We start from the raw sequence: 26,854 nt of genomic DNA, 5'->3' as shown, positions 1-26,854 counted from the left end.
TACGTAATCTATTCAGTGTAGTAATCTTTAACAGACTAGAAATAGGAAGGGGGTATAGTGACGTTTTGGTGACTTCCCCATTGTCCAACATTTTAGATTACCGTCTCCATGTCCGGACGTCAGAGCAGGTGATTACGTGTTCAACTTAGTAATCTTTAACAGAAATAGGAAAGGAGTGTGACGTTTTAGTGACTGCCCCGTTATCCAACAAGTAGGCTGGATATTGTGCCCATGGAAAAGGCACTTCGCCCAGGTGTAAAATTGGTACCTGACTTCGGTTGGAGAGGAAAAAAGGCGATGGAAGGTGAGGGATGGGCTCCACCTGACAACACCGTGCTCTAGACACAGTGGATAACAACCCACTGCCCCTACGGCCTCAAAAAGGCTATGGGACTACCTTTGCATTACCTACCTTAAAAAAGTACTCAGACAAATTGAATGTATAATATATGCCAATATCACAGCTTAATTTCACAGTTGATTATCATGGCAGTTCCCTCCATACAGTTTAGCCAGCAGCATACATGTAGATGCTCAGATGTACAAAAGTATGAAAAAATAAAACTTACAATTTCATCAATATTCTGGCAAATTTTGCAAAGTATTTATGGAAGATTGAAAATGTATATTGTATCAAAATTATAACATATCATTGCTTCTAAATATCGCTAATTAGCATTACCTTTGAATAATATCGCACAAAATGTCATCTAAAAACATTCTTGCTGTACTGATTGTCAATAAAGCATAAGGTAACTGAGAAGAAATTTTGTATAGCTGATTGTACATCTGCATATGAATTGCAATGCTTCTTACTTGGCTTTACAAGTATCTTGTACCTACTGATAATATAGTTCTGTTATGCATCAAAAATAATTGTTTTGTTTGGCACAAATATATTGCAATATTCCTTTGGCAAACTGAAAGAAGCAAGAACTGCTATATTACACACACATGACTTCATTATGATTGCAATGGACGTTAGTTTGCTTTCAGCTCAAGATGCTAGCTATATAAGTCACACATTCTTATCACAATTATGATAATACTGTTCACTTTTGCTTTGTTGCTTTACAACATAATAAAGCTATCTTTGGTCCACATCATTACTACTCAGGTTTTTTACAATGTCTAAAGATAGGGTTGTTTTCTCATTTGAAAGATTATCTTGACAACCTGGCTTATTCTTTTGTAAGCTAGATCTGCACAATGATTGTTTTCATTTAAAAGTACACATCAAAAGGCATGTGATTGGCTTAAAGTACAAGACCATTAAAACAACTTGTAAAAACATGGTAAAAAGTTACGGGACAAAACCTGGTTCGATAAACATTTAAAATTACTACCATATGATAATATTGGACAATATTTTGTTGCTTAACATATCTTCCACGATGATGCACATATCTTTAGCACAAGTGGACATTTATGGTAATGAGAAAAAGGTGCTCTGTGATTGGTCCATTCTTGACTAATCAGGAACCCCACATCATTGATACTTTATTCTAAAACAATCCAGAATGAAAACTAATCAGCGATGGTCCATTTTTGACCAATCAGGAACCCCAAGTCATTGATACTTCATTTAAAAAACAATCCACAATGAAAACTAACTACGTACTACATAGATGTACATTGCAGCATGGATATTTGCTTAGACACAGTTATTTTGTAAAACACAAACTTTCAGACTTTTTACTCCATATATATGTCCTCTGTAGGGTGGGTGTAGTCCATGTATTCAGCATAGAACTTTCTGAACGCTCTCCTGTTGAAAAAATAAATGTCTCAAATAAGCTAAGAAATATCTCAAAAATATATTGTATTGTATTGTATCGACTGCCTAAATGGAAATAAAAAACAGGACTTTAAATTTTGATTTCATGATTTCACTGGATAGTGAGTGAGTGAGTAAGTGAGAAATACTAGTTTCTACCTGGTATCTACGGTTTGAAAGGCATAAGAATACTGAAGTTACAAACCTGAGTGCCTTGTATGTTTGTATGACTATGTACAAATGTATGTATGTGAAAAACATAATAGCTTAAGAAGTTAAAGATGGATCTTTATGATATTTGGTATGTGGGTAGGTGTTGGCAAAGCAAAAGACAGGTTTGACTATGGGCCTTATAGCAGCGTTCTATGGTACTGAATCAGAACATCCGTTCTACGCAGTGATTTAATAAAGAGAACACTACAAACCCGAGTGCCTCTGCTACCGGCCGTGTGGACTCCTCCGACACCAGAACATGGCAGGCGAACCTGCGCTCCGCTGGATGTTTAGTGATGAACCCAAAATATCTGTGCAACAGAGGAGAGACATTTCATACATCACTGTGCTTGTGGGGGAACATGGTATGCAAAATACCTCACAAACACTCAAGAGCAATCCACCATGATACATACATCTACAAATACAATCATACTTAATCTACACTGTAATGGACAGTTAACAACTACATAATTCCACCAGGGTACATCATTCCGCCACCCTGAAATGATACGTCCAAACAGATCTCCAACCCAACACCGTCCCCCAGTATAATGCACTCCTGTACATCTTAACTGTGCATACCTGGGGCGTGCTGCAATAGAGATCTCTCAAACCCATTGTTTTTTAAAGTGGTGGATTTATGAAACCCAGCGGATTAATGTTCATGGCGGATACATGTACTGTATTTTAGGTAAAGGGACAAGCAAAGCAAAAGAATAACTAATCCTAGACTAGTCAATGTGCATCTGTATTGGCCAGGAAAATATTTCACACTCACCTGTGACTCTTATTAAAATGTTTAACCCTTCCCAAATTCTCTCATGTCATAATTACTTTTAGTTGAAGTCTTCTAAGTTCTACATCATGATTACCTGTTGTTCTTGGGGTGATAACCACCGAAGGATATATTCTTCAAGGCAAAGAAGTAGTTCTGTCTTTCCTGTAAAAACAAATGATTAATAACCAGCCTCCAATGTTCAATGCTGACAGTTTTCAAGGGAAGATACAACTTACCGGTATTTTGAAATCAAGACTAAAATCAACTTTTAACATCTTTCAATTTCCTGGGAAATGTTATGATTTATCATAGTATTCATGCTCACATTGTTTGCAGGTTTTTTACTGCCACCAAACAGCTTCCCCCACTTCACAGACTCCTTCCTCTGAAACAATCATACAATCATTATGGTTTGAATTGTCTTCCAAACATGCATCAAAGATGAGAGATGTAAAACTATGAACATATTTATGTATATCATGATACATGGATATGCAATAAAACATCCAGTAACGATCACATTGTCAAGCTCTGTGCTTTGAATTGGTAAATAGATGCATAATATAAGGGATTGATTGAGTTCTGTGTACGGCCCTTTTCAAAAAAAGTGTTTATCATCGTACATGCATCTTATCCTGCCAGTACTGCAGCCAGCTCAGGGCTTCTTGGTTATCTTTAAAAAGTGTTTAACATAATGTCTCTGGTTTCAATATGGGACTGATATGACAATGTTCTGACTCACACAACGACAGCAAAACCTTTACCTGCCCATTGGAGTTCTCCACCATCTTGACCCCTTTATCACTGATGTCCACGGCGCACACCTGAGGTGGTTTGGTGTGTAACGTCATCCTGCGGGCCTTCACTACCTGAAGACGCAAACATTACTTCAGACAATGGCATTTTAAACATGAAGAAACACAGAACTTTTAAGATAGTAAGAGATAAATGCAGTAGTAAGAGACTTACAAATTTGAAGGTACAAAAAATGAATGTACATTACATGTACATCTTGTCAATACGAAATACTATTAATGACATTACCTGACACTAACAATGTGTAAGAGGTCTAAAAAGAAAACTTCTTTAACTGATGAATCTATTGGACAAATGCTTGCTGATACAATTTTAACCTCTGACCTTCTCCATAGCCTGACACAGCACATCGTTGCCCTTGTGATACGGTACTTCTACTGAACCCAGGAACTTCAGGGTGTATCTGTCTACATGCACCTTCCCACTGAAACCTGCGAACAAAACAAACATACAATTTATAAAGTATGGCATATAGGCAACATGTATTTCCATCAAAACAGAAACAAAATTAGGTGTACTAAATAAAAAAACAAAAAACATTACGTTCATATAGCTAATAATGGGTTTGTCTTTTTCAACTCTCATGATCAGTACCAATTCTAGTGACCCCTATAGCTGCTGCTAGCTGCAGTGCAAAGTAGAACCAGTCAATATTGCCCTATTAGGGAGGGTGACAGACCATCAAAATATAGGCAAGTAAATCATTGGTTGTGTGCAAAGAAATTTGCTATCCAGTGATTTACAAACACAATGAAACTATTCACAGTAGCAATTGTAGATAACATGGTGTGAAGCTGCCTATTCTGGACTAACGATTTAAGAATATACACATCTCAAAGGATTTCAGTACATGCATCAAGCTGCTTTATCTTAGAACTTTCTTCTCATTTAGAATCAAGGACGTATAACTAACCGATTTCCTCCTGCTCAGCTCCGACCTCGTAGGCGTACGCGCTGGGGAAGACTCCGTACTTCTCGGTGCGGATGTTCCACCCCTCGAACCACAGGTCCTCAGCCTCTCTCTCCACGTACAGCGGGTCAGCAACATTCAGCGCCAACTCATCCTGGTGTCTACATAGGGAAAATTATAATGATTATTAATTTAAAATATAAAAAAAGCAGAAAACTTTGTCGTAATCTCTTTGAGAAATAAGCCTGAGTCAACAAATAAGCTTGAGGCTTTTAATCATAAAGAATTTGCATAAATAAACTTTGTACTGGATATACAGATACAGAAGCTGGTGTGTTACACCAAAGGGCGGTATACCAGCTATACACTAATACAGATATGTAGAAGCTGGTGTGTTAAGCCAAAGGGCAGTTATACCAGCTATACAGATACAGATACAGAAGCTGGTGTGTTAATTAGCCAAAGGGCAGTTATACCAGCTATACAGATACAGATACAGAAGCTGGTGTGTTAATTAGCCAAAGGGCAGTTATACCAGCTATACAGATACAGATACAGAAGCTGGTGTGTTAAGCCAAAGGGCAGTTATACCAGCTTAGACAAATACAGAAGCTGGTGTGTTACACCGAAGGGCAGTTATACCATATATACAGAAGCTAGTGTATCATACGGTGCAGTAAAATATAATATACTGGATATACGAATAGAGAAGCTGGTGTGTTATGCCAAAGGGCAGTAATAAATGGCTATACAGACACAGAAAGGGCATTAAGTATTTGTACCTTGGAATGAAGCGGTAGAGCGCCCTGTGAGTCTGTTCCCGTTTCTTCCCCCTTACGACAATACTGGGTACTGCAGGATCCGGCTCCTCTGAGTCATAAAATGTGCTGTTTCCTTCTGTGTAGGCTGGAACAACAACAGACATAAATTTTCAACAAAAAGGTACTTCAAACTACCATCTCCCATCACACGGTTCAGTTGCATAGACTTAATAGCAAGAGGTAGATAACAAACTGTACAAAATGTAACTTGTAAGTATGTCCATTGATCTTTTTGTCACCTTTAACCTGATGGTACAAAATTTACAACATGCTACATGCAAATTCTACAATTCACAAGTGACATACTGCTGTTGGACAGTCAGTTTTGCTCTGAAAACAATGAATTTATCAATGTCATATTAGCATGCCATAGACAATTCCTTACTCGTCTTCATACCAAATATCTCCCAGCAAGGGAGGAAAAATTACTATACCTGTATCTTGTTCTAGACAAAAGTATGGTTCCTTTTTCAAAGGTGACAATATCTATTACATTAGCCTTGTTGACACACCTCCCACCATCAGGATTGGATCCACCTCCTCCTCTGACTCTTCACCAGGACTGCCCACAGGAGAGGCTGCATCTTCTAGGAACGGGTTCTGTGGCCTCAGGAACGGCTTGGATTCCAGGCTAGTGCTGCTAAAGGCTGTACTGGGGATCTGAGCCTCGTCTAAGAGCCTGCTACCAGTCGTCGAGTCTGTCTCCGTTTCTGACTCTGGCAAACTGCCTACCACCATGGGAGGTACGGCTGGGAAGAAACATTTGACAGTTTCAAATCGTTCAATTAGTTTTCACCTAAAAAAGTAATCATAAAATCTTGTATAGCACTGAAACTTGGTAGACACAAAGGGGAAACCTTGAGCGAGTTGGTAAAGGTGGATTTAGCAACTGTTCTATATTTTGAAGAAAAGTCACTCTGGCCTGACATTAATTAGATACTTAGATATTCAGAAGTTTACTTCGGATTGAGGTATTGACTTAAAACTTGAGGTGTTTAGAGGGGAGAACACTCTGAAGTTTGAACACAGCTAGCAAAAAGTTGTGGTAGATGTCTTACTTGGGCCTCACTGAAAAGTAGTAACTAGACACTGAGTGAGCCACCCTGGTTTAAAAGACAGAAACAAATAAATAAACTTATTTTTTAATTAGTAAATGATGTATCACTTTGCTGAATTCTTACTTGCGGGAGACCGTCTGCGTGTTGTTGGAACTTCTGGCAGCTTCCGTCCCCGTCTGGACCCATGGCTGCTTCTTTTCCTGACAGGGAGCTGACGAAGTTCTTGCACCTTCAAAGTTTACAAGCAGAACAACCAGGCATAAGTAGAAGTGAAATACATACATACTTGTATAAATATATATTTTCACAACAAGGCTTGTATCTTAAATCAACTCAGATGTTTTCAAATAATGGATAAACCACTCTGGTCATACCAAAGAGTTTATAAAATGGAACTGTTTTCTCTGCTTAGTATTTATGACAAAGAGTATGGAAGTTGAACACACTGGCCCTTTGTGGCCCAAGGGCTAAAGAAACAGAAAAAGTGTGTAGGAATGATTATAACTTCTGACTCTGGCTCTTACCATCCAATGTTAAATAGTACAGTATACAATATCTGTTACAAGAATATTCCTCAAACAGTGAAAAAGGTAGCGAAATACGTAAAGGAGGCGGGGGAGGCAGGACGATCTTCACAAGTCTCGGCCTAGTCTTGTGTTCTCGCGAGACTAGGTCACTCCGTGAACAAGACGTACAGAAGACGTCGAAAATTTGGAGGTGCGTATTTCGCTACCTTTTTAAGTCACTGTTTGAGGAATATTCTTGTAACTGTTATTATACGTGACTGATGAACCTCTTCAACGATATACAATATCTGAGTTTCCTTCAGTTTCTATACTGCTAACACCAGTACCTCTTGTCTTGTCTCAGCGAATGCCTTCAGACTGTGTCTCCCGTCCTGCCCCTGTGTGTTGGGGAAGTCCTGGATGTCCAGCTGGATGTGACCTTCGTCTATCTGACTCATCTGGGCTCCAATCTCATCTGTGGTCTTGTCATCTCCTACAGTATTTAAAATTGAAATGTAAAATTAAGTTACGAGCGAGAAGGCCCACCATAGTGGCATCATTACGGACTGGGACCCTTCCTATACTAGGAGCCTCAATGGCGCTAATATGGTCACAGACTTACTTGCTCAAAGATCACAGTATTCAGTAATTCAGTATTCAAATAGTTCATTCTGTTCAAATTGTTGATCATCCCAGTCTTATGAGGGCAAGAAGGTTATAAGAGGGTTAGGTGTGCTTTCGCTTTACTTTCTTCAGGATTAATGGCAGACCGCCAGGTGCCTCTGTCCTGGAGTTTGACACTATGATAGTAAGAATGTTGAGAAAGTGGATGTTTTAAACCTTTGTGGTGCTGATCTGGAATAACATGTGTACAGGTTGAAGTCAGGTTCTTTATCATACCTTTAAATGATATGTTGGAGAAGCTTGTCCTCTGTACCAGCTGACTGGGCATGTCTGACTCCCAGCTGTCCAGACTGGAGAACTCTGCAGCAGATTCATCTAGACTCACTTTACCTGACAATCTATGGGAAAAGTACATTTCAACATGAAGCTTAAGAGGTTGAAACAAACAAAAAAATGAAACAGTTTGTAAGTACCAGGACCTAATATCATGTCCTATAATGGTAAGCACAGGTTATATTGAAGGAAAAATGTTAGAAACAATAGAGAATGTTGAACGAGCAGACAATTATTTACTATTTAGTTTACAGGGGCCGTTGACTCAATGTTTTCTAACATTCCAACGTCTCTAGAAAACACCTAGACCTCTTTAATAAAGGGTCAAGTCCAAACTCTTAAATAGGCTTTACTCTCCAGTCCTTGTATCGTTAAAGCTTAACAATGAGCTAAGCTAATCATTAATCCTGAGTAAACATTTATAAATCACAATCTGGCATATTTTTCTGCTTCTGAAGAAGCTAGTCCCATTGCAAAAATAAAACTTTAAAAGAATGATTTTAAGTGATAAGTGCATATTAAAACTAAAGCTATGATGTTTCGGTCAGTGCCTGGTCGAAAAATAATTTTAATTTATAACTTGTTGCAGCTGACACGTTTAACGGACCAGTTATAAAATATATTTGCAGGTCATAAGTAACAATTGATATGATCGAATTGATCGATTTTTCGAGGGACTTACACAATGATTCCCTTCTTCCCAGCTCTGTCTTTACGCCTGTGTTTTCTTTAAAGTATTTCGAAAACTTTCACAAACTTTCGCTATGCCCAACAAACGTTGAATATTTAGGTGAGGGGGAGGGGTCAAAAAACATTTCCGAAAAAAAAATTAGGCCATGACGACATTCGTCGTTTGGGCAACAATTCGAGCTTGTTTAACTGTATATGCGTGTCTTAAGTTTAAAGAGAGGGCTTACCTGTATAAATTTTTCGTTCTGGAAGGATCCGTAGTTGATTTTACTGGCTGTAATATTTCTCTGGAGAAGTCTGTGTCTCTTCTTCTTTCCTCCATCATTCATTTATTGGAACGAACCACTCGGACTTAGACAATCTGGTAAAAAGTTATTCTAGAACATCAAAATATTCAAACATCATGACTCAAATAACAAATAAACTTCGATAAAGTAACATAAAGAGTGACTTTGAGACGTTTTGCTTGAAAATGTAATGAAAAAAATGTATTTATTATTTATGGGTGGAAACTTTGCTCCCCTATATTTCTGAAGAAAATGGTTGACTCCCAAGAGCTAGAACGCATGCGTGCAGAATCAATGACCCGTCGCCATGGTGATAGGTAAACACTCTACAGCGTAGCGAAGGGGATCTGAAAAGTGGCAGAGTGAGGAGGCAACTTTGGGGGAAACTCGGCTAAAATCGGCCTCTAGTCGCACGATTTCTGCACAATACCAGTTTTGGGAACACTACAGATAAGGTAAGTTGATGTCGGTGGAGTTGGATGCTTTGCTAAGGGCAAAATTATGATAATATTCAGAACGGTTGAATAATACGATGTGTTACAATCGTGTTACGTTGACTTTGGAGGAATGGAAATCTTTACAACTAGTGAATATCAAAAATTTTGACCCGTCAGTCTTTGAACAATCATAGGTTTACTTCGGTCTAAACTGGCTACGTTATTTTGGAAGGTATACATGCATGTATACCACGTATTAGCTATTATTGTGAAAACATTTTATTGGAATGTTTTGACATCATTTTAATTCACTTAGCCACTGAAATATAATTTGGTGTAACACTTGACTGAGTGATTCTAATTTGAAAGCTATGATGCTGATTTGTCATCGTACTAAAAAAGGGAAAGTATTTTTCCGAAAACCGGACGGGTGTCACAACTGACCACATAATGTCTGTAGTGTGAAAACTGTCTCCATTGTAAACTGATCTGAAGTCATCAAATACTTACACCCCCGCCCCCTCCGAGATTTTAGAGTTGTCTATTGATGGTGGAGATGTAACGACTGTTACGTTATATTCCAAACATGCAATTATTTTGGCGCCAAATATTTTTCATTTGGGGACGTTTTAAGGCTATTCACCGTACTGTAAATCTTTATGCTTTAGCGATGGTTTGATTTTTGTGGTTCTGTTGGTGACCTCTAAACCGCCAATACACCACGGATATGCACTTCCAATGTATTACTTCTGTGCTAGAGAAGTTAACTCCAACTTTAAAACACCGCAAAAACCAATTTTTCCCCTGACGCAAAATGAAACCAACTCAAAAGTAAATAAATTTACAGTATTTCAGTCATATTTGGGGAGAGGGGTACACCCATGTCTCATGTTCAACAGTTCGCTGAGTACATTACACAAGTGTTACTAAGAGGCCAGCTTGTCTCAAGCACTTTCAACTGATCAAACCAACCATAAAGGTCAACAGACCTCAGCAAACTCTGAAGCTGTGTACAAAAACTGGTGTGATAAACATCATCACAAAAAGACTGGCAGTCTTTGAAGACTTTAGTTTACAAGAGATTCTGAACAATATTTGTCCAGATCACCACTAGGGGGTTGTTTAAATCTACTTCTGATTACATGCAAACATTTTTTAGTTGTCCAATGGATCTTGTGTTAAAATTGCAAACTAGTGTAAGTGTTATAAGTGGGTGGATTAACTTTAATTTGATGCTTGAAGAATCCTTGGTCAGAACTGAGAACTTTGAACGAGTACTTATACTGATTGTGGTGGAAAGTGTGCAACCATACCTACATTCATCCATGCATTATTTGTTTCTTTTCATATAATGTATTCATAATGGGGGCTATGGTGCCCATGTATAAATGTAATGTGTCAATGAAGGTTAGACATCCAGGTAAAACATTGCATAATAAAAAATGAACCAAGCAACTTGATAAATTCTCAAAAGAGTCAGATGTTTCAGATAGCGTCCGCTATCTTTCATGAGAATATAACTGAACATTTTCATTCACTGATGAAAGATTTCTAAAGTGTCTAACTTGTTAGAGAATTTTTCCAGTAACTTTTGTTGTTTGATTTAATTTGTGTGTATACGATGTGTAATTTTTAATATCAGACATTGGTGTATTGATAATAATTTGTTGTCTTCTCCTTCCAGTGAATTCTGCCACCATGAGTGCCACCAGAGGTAAGAGGGTCCGCTGTTTCGTCCGCACCCGTCCAACGCCGTACTTCGCCAAAGAGCTCATCAAATTCCATGACGACAAGAAAACGGTAACAGCACGGATCCCAAAGGACGACCGCCGCGGCGTGGTCAATAACCAGCAGCTGGAATGGCAGTTCAAGATGGATGGGATCTTGCACAACTCCAGCCAGGACCAGGTTCGTTGTTTATCTTATTGTTTACTCACCAGGGCTCGAAACAGTGGGTGCTTGTGCACCTGTGTGCACCAAAAACTGGAGCTGTGCAACTAAATTTTCACTGTAGGTGCACTGGTTTTGTATACGCTATAGGGTAAAGGTGCTATTGTATAACCTAGTATACACAATATTCTTGAAATGTAAGTATCAGAAAAGTATTATAACTTTGATGTACTTTATTTGATGTATTACAAATGTTGAAGTTAACATGTAGGATGTAGTTATCGAATTACAGATTGGATTTTGCTGACATTCACCTTAATTTTGTGTGGTGCACCCAAAATCCTTTCTGTGCACCTAATTTTTTTGCTTGGGTGCACCTATTTCCAAAAATGAATTTCGAGCCCTGCTCACATATATAAAGACATTGCAGGGCTTGAAATTCATTATTGGGAATAGGTGCACTAGTGCACCTAACCTGAAAATTTAGGTGTGTGGAAAGACTTTTGGGTCCACAACATAAAATAAATAGAATGGCAGCAAAACATAATGCCCAACCCTGCCTCCCCTCAAGAACTTTAGCTATAGCTCATATCAAAATGTGCCTCCCCCAAACCTAAGAAAATGAGAATGCTAGCATGGGAGTTATGAGGTATACATAAGATAAAATTGACATGAAAGAAAGAAGTCAAATTTATATCCTAAAGTTTCTATTTCTATCTTTACAGGTGTTTGATGAGGTCGCTAGTGACATGGTGACATCCACCCTGGACGGTTACAACGGCACGCTCATGTGCTACGGCCAAACGGGAGCCGGGAAAACATTTAGCATCACCGGGGCAACGGAAGGGTTCTACCAGAGGGGTATCATTCCTCGCGCCATCGCACAAACCTTCCGTGAGGTTGACGAGAGAGTGGAGCAAGCCATCACTGTACGGATCTCCTACCTGGAAATCTACAATGAGGCTATGTTCGACCTCCTATCGACCCTCCCTGAAACCGCTGCTGACACGAGCCCCATGGCTATCGTAGAGGATGAGAATGGAGTCAGCGTCAAGGGGCTGTCGCTTCACGTCGCACACAACGAAGAGGAGGCACTCAATCTGCTGTTCGAAGGCGAAACTAACCGAGCGATCGCTATGCATTCCCTGAACAAGAACTCTTCACGATCCCACTGTATCTTCACCATCCATGTGGAGTCCAGGTCGCGCACACAGTCCAAGGCCGCGTACACCGTGTCCAAGCTCAACTTCGTGGATCTGGCCGGGTCCGAGCGTCTCAAGAAGACAGGATCGTCCGGAAACGTGCAGCGGGAAGCGATGTACATCAACAAGTCACTGACCTTCCTGGAGCAGGCGATCATCGCCCTTGCGGACAAGAACCGAGAACATGTCCCATACCGCCAGTCCAAGCTCACGCATGCCTTGAAGGATTCGATTGGCGGGAACTGTAAGACAATCCTCATAGCAAACATCTGGGGCGAAGCCACGCAGATCGAGGAAACGATCTCCACCCTGCGGTTCGCCTCGCGTATGATGTGCATTTCCAACGAACCCAGCATCAACACCCGATACGACCCCGTCCTCATGGTCAAACAACTGGAGCACGAGATTCGCCACCTAAAACAAGAACTCGCGATGCACGATACGCTGTCCAACAGAGCCAAGGTGTCGTACGACCCCCTCGCCGAATCTCAGCTTATCGAGTTGCAGAGACAGGTGCATCTCTACCTGAATGACAATCTGGACGAGATCGAAATCGTCAACATCAGGCAGGTGAAGGAAGTCTTCGCCATGTTCAAGGGTGCAGTGAAGAACATGGAGGGTGCCATGGAGGCCAAGTTGAGAGAGAAATACACGCTGTTAGAGAAGGGGGAGGGAGTCGGTGTCGGTTTACAAGAAGGAGTTGGGGGTGATGGAAAAGGGGGACAAGTTGGGGAGCTGGATGGCCAAGGGTTTGGCGTTGGTGTCGCACCCCCCTCGTCGAAAATGGCTAATGCACCCATCATTGCAGCAAAGAAGCCGAAAGCTAAGAAAGGCAAGGAGAGAGCCAGCCCAACGGGGCCCAAGGGTGTGGCGAGCCCCACTCCGAGCACACGGGAGACACCACAGGAGGACATAAGTACGGGTAAGCTGCCTACAGGGGAGACCGTGTCTGTTAACGCTACCCCTGCCACACCCCACGCCCCGGCTACACGCCCCACCACTCCCCCGCCGCGCACGGAGGCATTCGAGGAGTTCAAGAAGGAAAAGGGGAGCGAGATTTACCGCATCCTCTCGGAGAACAAGGAGATCCTGGTCAACAAGAAGACGCTGTGCAAGAAACTGGCGCAGTCGGTCAACGAGACCAAGCAGGAGATCGACAAGACGCGAATGATCATCGAGCGGAAGCGAAACGAGCGTCTCGAACAAGGCGAGTTCGTGGATGAAGAAGGGGAGACGATCATCGATGAGGATGAGTACGAACTGCTGATGAAGCTGAAGGACCTGAAGGCCGGCTATCGCCGCGACTACGATGAGCTACGAGCTGTCAAACAGGAGGTCCAGTACTGCCAGCGATTGGTCGAGCAGTGCCGGCAAAGGCTCATCCAGGAGTTCGATGCCTGGTACTCTGAGAGTTTCCTTGCCGTAGATGACCCGATCTCAAGCACGATGGAGGGAATCGGGATACGCGCGGGAACCATGATCAGGAGTCGGGCGCCGCTAGAGGACGAGCAGGAGAAGTTCGAGAGGCTCCAGCAGGACTTGCTTGACCCCGATGCTGCGCCATTCTACAACGCCAAAGTCCGCACGGAATGGCGGCAGACGACAAACGCAGCACAGCGGCAGCCTGCCTCTTTCCGAAAACCATGAACAATCTACTTTTAGGCTTTACATACATATACTAAAACCTAGAATTCTAAGTTCTACAGCCTACTGCATACTCCAATGTAAAATTACCACAGGTTTTATAACAGGTAGAATGCAAAGTTCAAAGAATCTTGCTTGCGGACAGTTTTTTGTGATTGTAGAGGTGTCAAATAGTATCAAAGCCACACATGTATATTGTATTCACCTTATTGTACATAAAGTAACATTTATTGTAATCCTGTATACTTCCGTCCAGAATTGTATATTCTTTTAGTCTGATTCAAAGAATTCCACACTTATGATTTGAAAAAGTATAAGGACGGAAATGCTTCAACTTAGGTCATCTGTTACATATGTAGCTTTCTGAACTGGTTACTTTGAACCAGCAGTGAAATAATGCCACTAGTATTGGAGCATGGATGGTAGCCACACCCTTTGTGTCATCGAGAAAATATTGAAAAATTTAATGTCTATGTTGTATCTTTAAACAAATAATATCTAGTGTTGTGAGACAAGAGAAATAAAATCTATATGCAATATATTTCTTCTCATTTTATCGTTGACAAAGTATCATGTTCAGGGGGTAGCTTAAAAAGTAAAAGTAGTTAGTTATTTGACTGACCTATTACTGTATTAGTAAAGTCAGCATTGCCTCACACACATTCACTCAACCAAAATGTATCCTTAGACAATAGGCAAGCAAAAACAGACACAGATTTGGCCACTGGCAATGTTGACATATTTATTTATGGACTTTCATGACAAGAAGTTTCAGTGCTTTGACAAGCCGACTGTACTCTTCTTAAAACTTACACATTCTCTTCATAAAGTCTGGATATTCCATGTGGTAGTATTGGATACTTGATCTAAAGCAGGAGATTTTGTCTACTGATTTGAACTGTACACACGCAGGTTTAACTGGTTAGGAAGCCTTGGCCATTCGCTTGAGGTCTTCAATGCACTTGGCAATAGCTTCTTTCTCCTGGACAAGGGAAAAACGGAAAAAAAATACATAAGTCATCAGGCTAAATTTCATCAAAGCTCAAGCAAAAGTGTATGTAGAAGAAACGTATTCAGCAATATCTACATGTACTGTGGAATCATTGACTTATTGGCAAAAAACTTTTGGAGATACTGCTATGCTATTAACAAGTTTTGCAAGTTCCAAATGATCTAAAATACACATAAACCAGTGAACCACTACAGTCAAACCTGGCTAGTATAGTGACTATCCCTAGCTACACAAGGACCACTTGGCCAACGTGACCACTTTTTGCGGCTGCCTTACGAACCCCAGTCAACTGTGGACACCTGTCCATATAGACCAGATTTATCAGTCCCCTGAGTGGTCTTCTAGGGCAATTTTGATTTAGTTTCTTGTCTCAAATCATCCGTAACATACATACCACATAGTCTATATTTGACCATTTATTTCTGTGTGTTTATGACGGAAGTTACCTGTTGAGGGGTGATACTCGTGACCACATTGTTGACCACCCAGTCGGCCATGTGTTCTTGGGCCATGCGACGTTGGGTGTTCTCTACATCCAGCTGGTAGTCCTGTACAAAAAACAACAGTGACAACACCTTTATAACTGTCATACACAACTCAAAAATCTATGTATGGGCATACAAAAATAGACAATTATCACAATTTGATAGAAAAAATATGCAAAATTCAAGAACTAGAACTGAAAAATGTTACTCCAAGTACACTAAAGTTAATTTTTGCTATTTGAGAACAGCCTTGTTGATACATACATAATTACGAAGAGGCTTACAAGTTCAAAAAAACTTAAAATACAATTTGTACACATACCAGTCGCCTCTTGACAGCGTTGGAAACTTCGTGTACTCTCTCACGGTAGGCAGTCTCCAGCTGCATGGCTACATTGGCCTGTGAAGAACAACATAGAGATATTTAGTGTCAGACAGCAAAAACAGACACCAAAAATTGATACCATGATCTTCAACACTTCTCATTATGCTTCTGTGTCCAGTCAAATTACTGTGATGTTGGAAGAGCACAACAATGAAGACTTAACGGTCAAATCTGTCTATAGTGACCACTCAATAAATCTAGAGAAACTGGTCACTGAAAATGTCAAAGTAGACAGATGGCCACTGTACTGTCTCACTCACACTCACTCTGTTTGATCGTCTGTTTTTCCCAGTGATGAGGGGGTCAGACTCGAGTATTTGGGGGCTTATATCTTATGTCTGTAGACAAGATTCTTAATGTTTGTGTCAAAACTATCTACGAGACCAATAAAAATGGTCACAATGGCCAAGTGATCCTTACGCAGAGGCTGTACTACTCGTGAAGGGTTTGACGTTATATTTTCTATACATCATTCAATCAAGAAATTATTGCTAACACTGTTGTTACCTTCTTGGCTTCAAACAGGTAGTCGACGCCCTCAGCCCGCCATTGTTCCTTCTTCTCGGTTTCGATGGCGTTTTCACAGTCTCCCATGAACCTGCCCTTCTTGTTATCGATGAAGTCAACTCTTTCCTGTAATATCAGATATATAGACGTTTTTCATCTAGGATGAGGTTGAATAACCTATGACAAAACAAGTTAAAGTAGCAGAAGAAGACTGAAGAGCAAAAAATGCAGAGAAAATAAATGAAATTGAATCAACCTGATCAAGCTTATAATTTTAGTCAAAAAGACCATGATTAAAGTTAAAACCTTTTGGTATATAGGTGGTACCAATCTCCATTTCTATATTAGCCCTTGGGCCACACAGTTGTGCAAGCACGACATACATCAAAGGGGCTAGTCCACTGGTAGCAGTGTGTGTTCAACATTAATCGATCCCATACTCTTCCTCATAAGTGCTGAGTGCTACGTGTATGTACCATTTCTAGAATATTTGGTATGACCCAACCAATGACTGCAAAGTAAGAACTGTAGTAAGCTGGTAATGTCATTTTTTTAATGAAAACAACACATAACCCACCTGGCGAAGTTTGTCTGCATAGGTGGCAACGGTAGGGCCGTAGTTCCGGACACAGTACACCACGAAGCCTACGAAAATTCCTCCAGCAATGAACTCGTTGTTGACGATTATGTATTCCTTGGACATAAGTGTTGCCAAAAGCCCAGTTCCGAACACATAGGGGCCTGCATGGGGTAGGAGAGAAAACCATATGTTAGAACATTTGCCATTGCCGCAAGTAGTAACTCTGAGAAAATACAATCCTAATTATTCATTACGATGACATACGATATCAATTCTATCCAATCACCAATGCATGTTACTAGTATTACACTCAAGAAGTTCCTAGTCTAGACTTTCAAGTTTTTTCCCAACCACTTGTGGTCAAATATAACCATTGTACTTAAGTTTAGAAATGCTGAAATGTTCATTAAACATACTAAGTTCGCAGACTCTAAATGATAGCGTTGGAATTAAAATGGTATTTACTTTATGTAAAACATAGAGTCAACTAGTATTTCTTTAAACCTTGCTAGAGGGGTAACAAGACTTGACATACAAATTTAAGTCAGGAAGACATTTTGATCGTCCAATGTATGTTGGAATTCTGAACAGGAAGAATTTGTGATAAACTGACCACCTTCTGGACGCAAAAATAAAAATCTGGACGCAAGATAATGATGACCACCTTCTCTTCTATTCAAGTTGGAACTTACATATAGGAACATAAAAAAGATTCTTACCAGTGACACCAGTTTTCTTGTAGAAGAATTGGAACCACTCCTCGGGGAAGACGCCCATCCTGACCTTGCCTCCCTCCTCTGGCAGTGGCTCGATGGGGCGGCCATGCTGCCCTGAGCAGTGGAACAGCCGAGACGGCGCCACGACGCACACCCGGGCTCCGTGGTGCTGCTGGGCAACCACCGCCGCTGGGGAGAGGTACAGGTGTTAGATATGAAGTTGAGCTTGAAGTTTATGCAATTATTGAATTAACCACATTATCTGAACTTTCACCATCGTAAAGCTTTTTAAAACTTGCAGACTTAATTTCTCTAAAGGTGGCATTTATACCTTTATACCTTATTTACAGCATTTTAAAATTGCAACTGAAATAATACAGTAGTAAGGCAGAGCATGTGCTCGCGATCTGACGTAAATAAAACCACAAATATTTCATGATTTACCATACTTGCTCTTAAGGTAAGTAACGCTAAAAATAAGTTCCCAGTAGAATGACATCATAAAATCAAAACTGGATGGATGTCAGTTAAGAGATCAGAGAACACGATAATTTGACAATAACCCCTTGCTTCTACAAAATTGTTTATTTGGTCTGTAATTGTTAAATCATTGATACGATGATAATCCTGTCAACAGTGCGAATTTTTCCACTGTTGACAGGATCATCCTGTCAGTAGCCACTTCCATATCTATTTGAACGTGAATTCATACGACCGACCACATTGTTGCACATCCTCATTTCGGCTGTGTCACTGGTAGTTGCTACTGGTTACAGTTGTCAGTGTCAACTTGGGAAGATTCTGCTGACCTACCGGTGCAAAAATTATGCCCCCCTCCCCCTTCATGAAGGTCAACCAGTTTTATCGTCCCACAAATAACTACGCGGTGACAACACGAAGGAGAAAACAACTCTACCTGCAAAAACGTTAGAACGCAAACAGTATGAATTATTTTTGCCTTCAAAAGACATTAATTTACCTGATCTAGCAGCCAACCGGGACAACATCTTTTTCCGACCAAAATCCCGGCTCCGAAAAAAATGGCCGCTGAACCCGTTCCGCGCAACACAGGAAACCCCGACACTGCCGCAAGAGAGTAAAAACTGACGTAAAATATCAACATCTATTTTACCACAAGCCGCAAAACGAGAGATTATTGGTCATACCAAAATGACTTACAGGGAGCAATTGATTTAATTAAAAGATGCTGTATGTTCAGAATATACGTTGAAGTCTTAATATACAGCTGATCGAGAATAAGAAGTAAAATCTGAAGACATATGTCCTTTAGCTACGATGAGGGTAAAACACAGGTGATTTAAAAGAGACAACCCTCTAAGCAAGTGGTTTGATCCACCGGCACACATGGTTCATCCCCAAGAAAACAAAACGTGACATTTGGCTGCATCTGATCTTGAGCATTGTTCAAGTTCATCAAGCTTCTGTTCGCCGACAGTTACTCTACAAGCCGAATCAAGGTTTTATCTCGTCTTTGGTCTCCTGAGAGAGTTAAAATGGCGGACGTACCGGCAGCAATGGACCGGCACTTGGAAGTGCTCCGGAGTCGATCAGGTAAAAAAATTTACACAAAATCAGAGCGTTTGATATACTAGTAATAATTTTAAAACAAAATACTGATGTATAATTCTTGTTTTATGACAATGACAGCTTTTAGATCTTCTCGTTCTATACATTTGTAGAGACCCGTTAGACTATACAGATTTGATCTGTGCATATAACGTATATGTACATACATTCGAGACTAAATGTAACGTTATGTATAAAGTTATACTACTAAATAAATGCAAAAAAAAACATGATTTTTGCAGTTAACGTTAAATACATAAACTGATATCAAGTATAAATTGCTATAATTAATTATGTATTTGACCATGACGAGTTGCCTGTTTTGACTATGACATTGCAAAGTGTTTGTCCCCAATTATGTGTCAAAGAGTTTTCTCAAATATTATGTTGCATTTAATTTTAAACAAGGACTTATACACAAATATATGAATGTCCATTCAATTTTAAGGTACTTGATCATCCCTGGTCAGTGTTGAGGCTATAATTTTTTCTGTCCTGGGCCACAGTCTGAGCCAAACGGCAGGGGAAAATATAAAAATTAAAATGAGCGATGGCATTACTTCCACTGCTTCCAAAAAAGAAGTCAAACCCAAAAAGCGTAGATAATGTATTCCGTAGTAGTTTTTAGAATAGCCATGTGTTCTACTAGTCAACATTGTTTACTCGCACTATCGATCTGTACAGTATACCCTTGCTATGTATTGTTTCATGTAGCAATTAGCCCTCGGGATAGTACTTGCAAATAAATAAATAAAAAAATGTTGTCTCATTTCTTTTCAGACGGGTCGCTGATTATGGGAGCGTCGCGGCTGACGGGCCGGTACTGGACAGGGTCACTGTGGCACTTCCAGGATCCAAGCGTCGCCCCCCACGTGGAACAGTGCACGGCGGGGGTGCAGACAGAGGCTGGAATAGCCGATCTGCAGCTCATCAATGATAACCAACTAATCGTAGCCTCAGATTCGGGTAAGGCCCTGATGATTATGAAAACTTGATACAAAAGTTACTCAAGCAACTGGATGGATATTGAAAGCTGTCAGAAAGGTAGTATCCACTTATTAGTATCCACTATCTTTCCTTAGTCACTGATGAAAGATAGTGGATGCTATCTGAAATGTCTCACAGTTTACAAAGTTGCTTGATTAACTTTTGCAATGTGTTTCTCACAAACTGTGCTGTTACACCAGTCTTGATTCCAGTACCGAAGACTGAATAGTTTCATCAGGTTGGTAGATCGCTGGATAACAAAGTTAGAAGAGACAGCTCTACAGAGGACAACTGATGGACTTGTCGGATCAAAAGAAGCTGCATGGATCATAAAATCTACTCCAGTCAGTGATATGGGGATATCAACTCAGTCATGTTCGGGACCACATTCTTTACACTGCAGCAGCGACACCTAGCTGTAATGTGAAGTATAACAAGTCAGTACAGTGTTCTCACCAGAATTTTTTCACAGCATAGGGGTCAGGTACAGAAGGCCAACTTTACGCGGCGCAAGCTACGAAGAAATTACCGCAGAGTAGGGAGTCTGGCTTGTTCCCCCGGAAAATTTTTGAATTCATAACCCAATGAGACACTATTTCCTGCATTTTGAGGGATAGACTTTGTGAAGTTAAGTTTTTCCTCTGTTACAGCCTCATTCTAAAGCCAAATATGAACTTTTTATAAGATTTATGAAGGGTCACAAGGTTCTTTCCAGAAAGAAACACCCCTATGCTGGTTGAAACACAGCATAGGGGTCCAGACCACAGCATAGGGGGTCCAAATCACAGCATAGGGGGCCCCTATGCTGAAAAGGCCTGGCGAGAACACTGCAGTATTGCCCTAAGGAAAGTGACAGTCAGTTACCAGGTATATATGTATACTGCACTGCATTGTGCGTGATTTAAGAGGACTTTGTTATCCTGTACTGAAGGCTTTTTCCTGTTGCAGGTGCTGTTGAGATGTGGCAGCTGTCTGAGGAAGGGGAGTCGTTCCAGGCGCTGTGGTACAGCTACGGACACGACAGCACGGCGCACACCATCAGTGTGGCGCCCGACTACAACACAGCCGTGTCAGGTGGCGCAGACGCAACGTGAGTGTGTTACCTTGTTTCAAGTTCCCTTTCTGTGTCTATATATCTACCTTGGACAGGACAAAAGTATCTGATACAGTACCAGCTCAGAAAAGAACAAGAAATAATCATGACCTTAAATTTCAAATACGAGAGCTAGCAACCCAGGTTTGTTTTCCCTAGAACTACAATTGTATCATACAGTGGAATTTATTCCCCCAAGTTTGGTAGGGGCATTTTCACTGGATAGCTTTATATTATAAACAACGCTTGCAGTTGGATATGCGAAGGTTAGGTATGACAGGACTGAGATGTTCAGTGTGATATAACCAGCTGCTGCCACGCCGTGTGCCCATGTGTTACGTCAAAGGCCGGTGGTTATAGTAACTTTTACCAGTTACAGATACTGATAGAAAAAGCCACTTAAGTTTTTGTATCTAACTTAAGCCATCAATGTATTTTCTTATATCCACAGTATCAAGATCTGGGACTTGGAGACAAAGTTGGCGATGAAAACACTGAAAGGTAAGCAGAAATCCCTTCCCCTTTTTCAGATAAACATTCACATGTTTAACTGCAATATCTAAAATGTTACAGCTTGATGAAATTTCTTCTGATGCTTACTACATACCTCATGATCATGCTTGATATACAGGTGAGGTTTGCTTAGTGCCTGAGCTACTTTGTTATGTGTAGAAATAGTTGCATCATCATCACCATCATCATTCCCTTAATTATATTCATAATTGCTGCATTGATTGTAAATCCAGCTTTTACATTGGTCATATGTTTGCATATGTTTGACTACTTCATATATTTGAACTTGAATGTAATGATCAGAGGAGGTATGTATCATTAGCTTGCAAATTAAAAAAATGTTCTCCCTTATAGCTCACACTGGTACAGTATGGTGCATCTCCTGTAACCCCCAGGACAAACATGTCTTCCTGTCATGTGCTCAGGTTTGTTTGTTTATTTTATTTGGAATGTACATGTATGTGCTTTGGACAGTGTTACAGATTTTACAAGGAGACAATATGTACAATGTTGTAAATTTCCATCTGTTGGGACTACATCATCAATGAAGTTCATGCTCTGAAAACTCTCATGTTTAAGAATACCCTATGCTGACAGGAACATCCATAATATGCACTTGACTTCTGAACTTTGCAGAATGTATATGTTTGTTTTTATCTAGGATGGTCGAGCGTTGATGTGGGACACAAGAAAGGAAAAGGCTGCCTGTAGTTTGGGTAAGGAATACTCCACTGCTCCAGTATTCTTAAAGGAAGTTTTGTACCGAATTCCACAGCACAAAGTATTGAACTATTATTTTCCTGAGAGTAATGTCATTTTGTGCAATGTATGTTGATAAGGACCACAGGAAGAATAGCTGCAAATACACAATGTAATCTGAAATAAAGTCAAACTCATTGTCCTTATGTGTAGCTTCTTTGTAGTCCTATCACACTATGGTGGTTGTGATCAACAGTTCTTTTATTTAATCTATGTTCTAACACTGTTGATACCTATCAGAAATTGGAACTTGTATCTTAACGAAGAAAGTGTACTAACTTTTATTACATGAAAAGTGTAAGTATGACTAATTCTAATCCACTCTTGTTACAGGTAAGGGCGTTATCGGAGGTGTTCCCACCTGTATCACCTGGAGCGTCAACAGACAGACTGATGTCACAATAGGTAAGTCAAAGAGTGAAAAGCCATTGTTCTTTCAAATATGTATACAGTAAAAACTATCCAATATTAGAAATAAAGGGGACTGATAAAATATGGTCTTTATGGACAGGTGGTCACTATAGACAGGATTCTTAACCACCAAAAGGTGGTCACATTATTGGCCAAGGGGTCCTTATGTAGAGGTGGTCACTTATCTGTAGGTTTGACTGATACTAGACACAACTTCAAATAGTCTCCTTTGATGCACTTATATTTACAATAACAATAAATCTGTAACAATGAAAGGAAATCTAATGATGTGTTCCTTCTCTTGTGTGTTAAGGTTGTGAGACTGGTGAGGTGATGATGCTTGAACTGAGAGACCAGTCCCAGCCGGTCCACAGATGGCGTCCACACACACGGACGGTACACAGGCTGGCTTACTGTCCACAGGAACCAAGGTCAGTACTGGTCACCATACTGTTCACACACACAGTCACACACACACACACACACACAGTCACACACACACACACACACACGGACGGTACACAGGCTGGCTTACTGTCCACAGGAACCAAGGTCAGTACTGGTCACCATACTGTTCACACACACAGTCACACACACACACACACACACAGTCACACACACACACAGTCACACACACACACACACACACGGACGGTACACAGGCTGGCTTACTGTCCACAGGAACCAAGGTCAGTACTGGTCACCATACTGTTCACACACACAGTCACACACACACACACACAGTCACACACACACACAGTCATACACACACACACACACATGTACGGTACACAGGCTGGCTTACTGTCCACAGGAACCGAGGTTAGTTAGTATACGATAGAGATGTGTACTGGTACAAGCCCATTGTGGTGGGGTGTTAGTGAACTAAGGGCACAGGCTAGTTCTGTTTTGTTTGAAACTTTCAATGAACAGTGTCAAGTTGTCCCCACACCTTAATTTGTTTTCATTAGTGCTTAACTATTGCAGGAAAATATTGTTGTTGATCTACATGTAAAATATGTTGATGTTATTTTTTATCAGCTGGCTGGCAACAGTATCTGACGACTGTGATGTGGTGGTGACAAGTCTTCAGTCGGACCCCAACATTGTGTAAGTACCAAATACTCTAACCTTATCCTCCTGTCGGCTGTGGGCCCATGTAAGCTCGAATTTGAGTTTTATTTAGATCCACACAAATACTTGAAGTACCCTACTCAAACAAAATTTCTGCCTGCTATGGGCCCTTCCATGAGACAAAAAGGTAAAATATGCCAAAAATGGGTGATCCATAGGAAATTTTTATGGTGTGTCATCAATGAACATTAGACATCTAGGTTAGGAGGTACACAATACAATAGTTACTCAAGCAACTAGATACATGTAGATTTTGGAAACAGTCAGTTGATTCAGGTACTAGGTAGCATCCATTGAGTCATTGACCATGCATGATTTAGTTTCATGTTAGATGATGATAGCCTGTGTTACCAAGCCTCTCAGTCTCACTGTCTTGCTAATTGGGCCCCTGTTTGACCAATGGAGGGGCTTCTAGTTCTAGAGGCATGTTGTCAGGCATCTTGGACAATAGTGTGTAAATGTTCTTTGTTTCATCTTACAAACCAGATACCAGAGCAGTGACCATCAGGACATGGTGAGAGGAGTGTCCTGGAGCCCAGCCGGACAACAACTCCACTCATGCGGCTGGGACACTAAGGTCAGTTGGGGGTCACATTTTAAAGGAATTGATACTGGGTTCTAGCTTGGCTGGTTTTGTTTACCACATTTTCGCGAAGCTTTAGCTGTATGGGTGTGTATGAATCTTTGTATTTGTATGTATGTATGTTTGGTGTGTCTGTGTGTGTGTGTATGTGTGTGTCTATATGTTTGTGTGTGTGTATGTGCGTGTGCCTGTGTTTGTGTGTATGTATGTATTTGCGTCGCTGTGTTTCTATTTATACATCACTAAATAACCTGTTATACCTAACCTACATTCCATCCTCATAGCATGACTCTTTTCCCACTGTGCCATTCCAGGTTTTCCATCACAAGTTGTCCGGGTTCGACGGTCCCAATCCCACCCAGCAGATGGACTGTAACCTGCTGAACGGGGAAGCAGCCAACAGAAAACCAGAACACTGACACAAACTTCCACTTTTCCTATTGGGAGCTGACTTATAATCTATAGAACACCAGTAAATGCTGATCAGTATGAACCACAAAGGTGCTCAAAAAGGCTGCAAAAAAATCATATATTCACTGAAGGTACATGTATATCCGAAGACCATGGATTGAGGAATTTCATGGCTGTAAAAAAATTTCATGACATTTAGTAGCAGAGATCATGGCCATGGAATTCATCACTTTTAGTGATTAGATTCACGGTCACCTGTGCCCCACGAATAGTTTCATGAGGTTGGTAAGTCACTAGTAAACAAAGTTCTTAACACACAACCAAGTGTTTATACCTAGTTTGATGTTTTGGTGGACGGTCTGTCACCTTCCTCAGGGCAATACTAACATGGATCTACTTCCCACTGCAGATAGGTCCTCAGTTAGTATTGCCCTGACGAGGCTGACAGACGGTCACTGAAATGTCAGCTAGGTATCAACACATAAGTTGTTTACAAAGAAAACTTTGTCACCCGCCAATCTATGGATAGGTTACAGTAAGGTTTGTGTATAAAAGGGATGAAGTTCATAACCAAGGAATTTGAGCCTTCACAGTCTTGCAATTTTCCACTTAAAGTAAGGAATTTCAAAGTCATGGGAGTCATGAATCCATAGTCTTCAGAAACTTATTTTTGCAACTGCAAAAATCATGCATTCCTACCGCAACAATAGTCATGTTACTCAACTGCCATCTTATCCGCATATTATGTAAAACCTTCTCCAATATCCATAGCATCATAGTTCATTACAAACAGCCCAGATATTATTTTAAGTCATTTTGTAATTATAACACTGGACACAAACATTAGAATATTTTGATTCCCGAAATCATTCTTCCTTTACTGACAATGTAGTGTATTCAGATGAGTCTTGGTAAATTACTGAACGTTCATTTTAGAATCTAAAACATCAGTAATTGATCTTGGCATCCTTCTATTCCAAATCAAAAACATTTTGTATGTATACTAAAACCTGTAATAGAAACATAGGTAGAAATAAACTGTGTTTAAGAATGTCAATGTTGTTGCTTGATATATATACAAGCCGTGGGCCCGGCTTGAAAGGATGCCTATGCACATGTTTGTTTCGCATACTGGTAAATTGCCATTAGGTATAACACAACAGTTTTAAACTAGATGGCAACACGTTTTCCTGCAAGTAGATTTTCCGTAACTCTTGTAGCTCGACTAGCTTCTCAGCTAAAGCATTTCTTGCCATTTCTTGCAAGATACAATAGCTGTCACATCATTTCACATTTACCCAGAGACCATGGATTGATAAAATACCCGGAGACCATAGTAGTAGTAGTCCACTGTTTTCTGCTGCTGCAGTAGTTGAAACATCCTACAGTCGCATTCAGTCTTCCTTCAGTCCCTTCCACTTTGTCCGATTCGCTGCAAGCTTCCTTAGCTCCCGTAAGTTTCTTTCTCAAAAACGCTGAGACCATGGATTGATAAAATACCCGGAGACCATAGATCGATAAAATCCAGGGTTATGGTGAAGATTCAGGACCTTTTCACGACCAACTAAGATCGGCGCTGGGTTTAGCGTAGCCTGAAATCCATCCTATTCCAGTTCCCTACTCTGATCGCATCTAAGCAAAATACAACAAAAGGCTTTTTTGCCGAGGTCACACGTACGTTACATTTATAATTATAGTGCCC

General features: G+C 40.5%; 4 protein-coding genes across 4 annotated transcripts; 2 read left to right on the top strand and 2 right to left on the bottom strand.

Annotated features, from left to right (window-relative positions):
* Window positions 1-1,428: 1,428 nt before the first annotated feature.
* LOC136421984 (C-Jun-amino-terminal kinase-interacting protein 1-like) lies at window positions 1,429-8,875 on the bottom strand. The gene is made up of 13 exons (XM_066409584.1): window positions 8,757-8,875; window positions 7,783-7,904; window positions 7,230-7,375; window positions 6,500-6,605; window positions 5,831-6,067; window positions 5,280-5,403; window positions 4,501-4,658; window positions 3,912-4,018; window positions 3,536-3,640; window positions 3,097-3,156; window positions 2,866-2,933; window positions 2,203-2,301; window positions 1,429-1,768 (listed from the first exon to the last, which is right to left on the bottom strand). Exons 1-13 carry the CDS (start codon window positions 8,852-8,854, stop codon window positions 1,696-1,698), a joined length of 1,503 nt encoding a protein of 500 aa, XP_066265681.1. The 5' UTR covers window positions 8,855-8,875; the 3' UTR covers window positions 1,429-1,695.
* Window positions 8,876-9,155: 280 nt separating this feature from the next.
* Window positions 9,156-14,094, top strand: LOC136421591 (kinesin-like protein KIF9). Its single transcript, XM_066409025.1, has 3 exons — window positions 9,156-9,271; window positions 10,938-11,161; window positions 11,869-14,094. Exons 2-3 carry the CDS (start codon window positions 10,952-10,954, stop codon window positions 13,990-13,992), a joined length of 2,334 nt encoding a protein of 777 aa, XP_066265122.1. The 5' UTR covers window positions 9,156-9,271; window positions 10,938-10,951; the 3' UTR covers window positions 13,993-14,094.
* Window positions 14,095-14,705: 611 nt separating this feature from the next.
* LOC136421592 (ATP synthase F(0) complex subunit B1, mitochondrial-like) lies at window positions 14,706-18,782 on the bottom strand. Its single transcript, XM_066409026.1, has 7 exons — window positions 18,654-18,782; window positions 17,678-17,863; window positions 16,956-17,119; window positions 16,379-16,504; window positions 15,809-15,886; window positions 15,448-15,549; window positions 14,706-14,971 (listed from the first exon to the last, which is right to left on the bottom strand). Exons 1-7 carry the CDS (start codon window positions 18,679-18,681, stop codon window positions 14,912-14,914), a joined length of 744 nt encoding a protein of 247 aa, XP_066265123.1. The 5' UTR covers window positions 18,682-18,782; the 3' UTR covers window positions 14,706-14,911.
* A 246-nt stretch (window positions 18,783-19,028) lies between these two features.
* LOC136421800 (methylosome protein WDR77-like) lies at window positions 19,029-26,209 on the top strand. The gene is made up of 11 exons (XM_066409364.1): window positions 19,029-19,246; window positions 20,042-20,227; window positions 21,197-21,338; window positions 21,793-21,842; window positions 22,209-22,279; window positions 22,516-22,570; window positions 22,947-23,018; window positions 23,338-23,455; window positions 24,066-24,134; window positions 24,645-24,735; window positions 25,056-26,209. The coding sequence occupies exons 1-11, from the start codon at window positions 19,189-19,191 to the stop codon at window positions 25,158-25,160; spliced, it is 1,017 nt and encodes a 338-aa protein (XP_066265461.1). The 5' UTR covers window positions 19,029-19,188; the 3' UTR covers window positions 25,161-26,209.
* Window positions 26,210-26,854: the final 645 nt, after the last annotated feature.

This window comes from Branchiostoma lanceolatum, chromosome 16, assembly GCF_035083965.1.
Source record: "Branchiostoma lanceolatum isolate klBraLanc5 chromosome 16, klBraLanc5.hap2, whole genome shotgun sequence".
NCBI lineage: Eukaryota > Metazoa > Chordata > Leptocardii > Amphioxiformes > Branchiostomatidae > Branchiostoma > Branchiostoma lanceolatum.
Note: the sequence above shows the minus strand (reverse complement) of the source record. Positions and strands in the feature narration are given on the sequence as shown.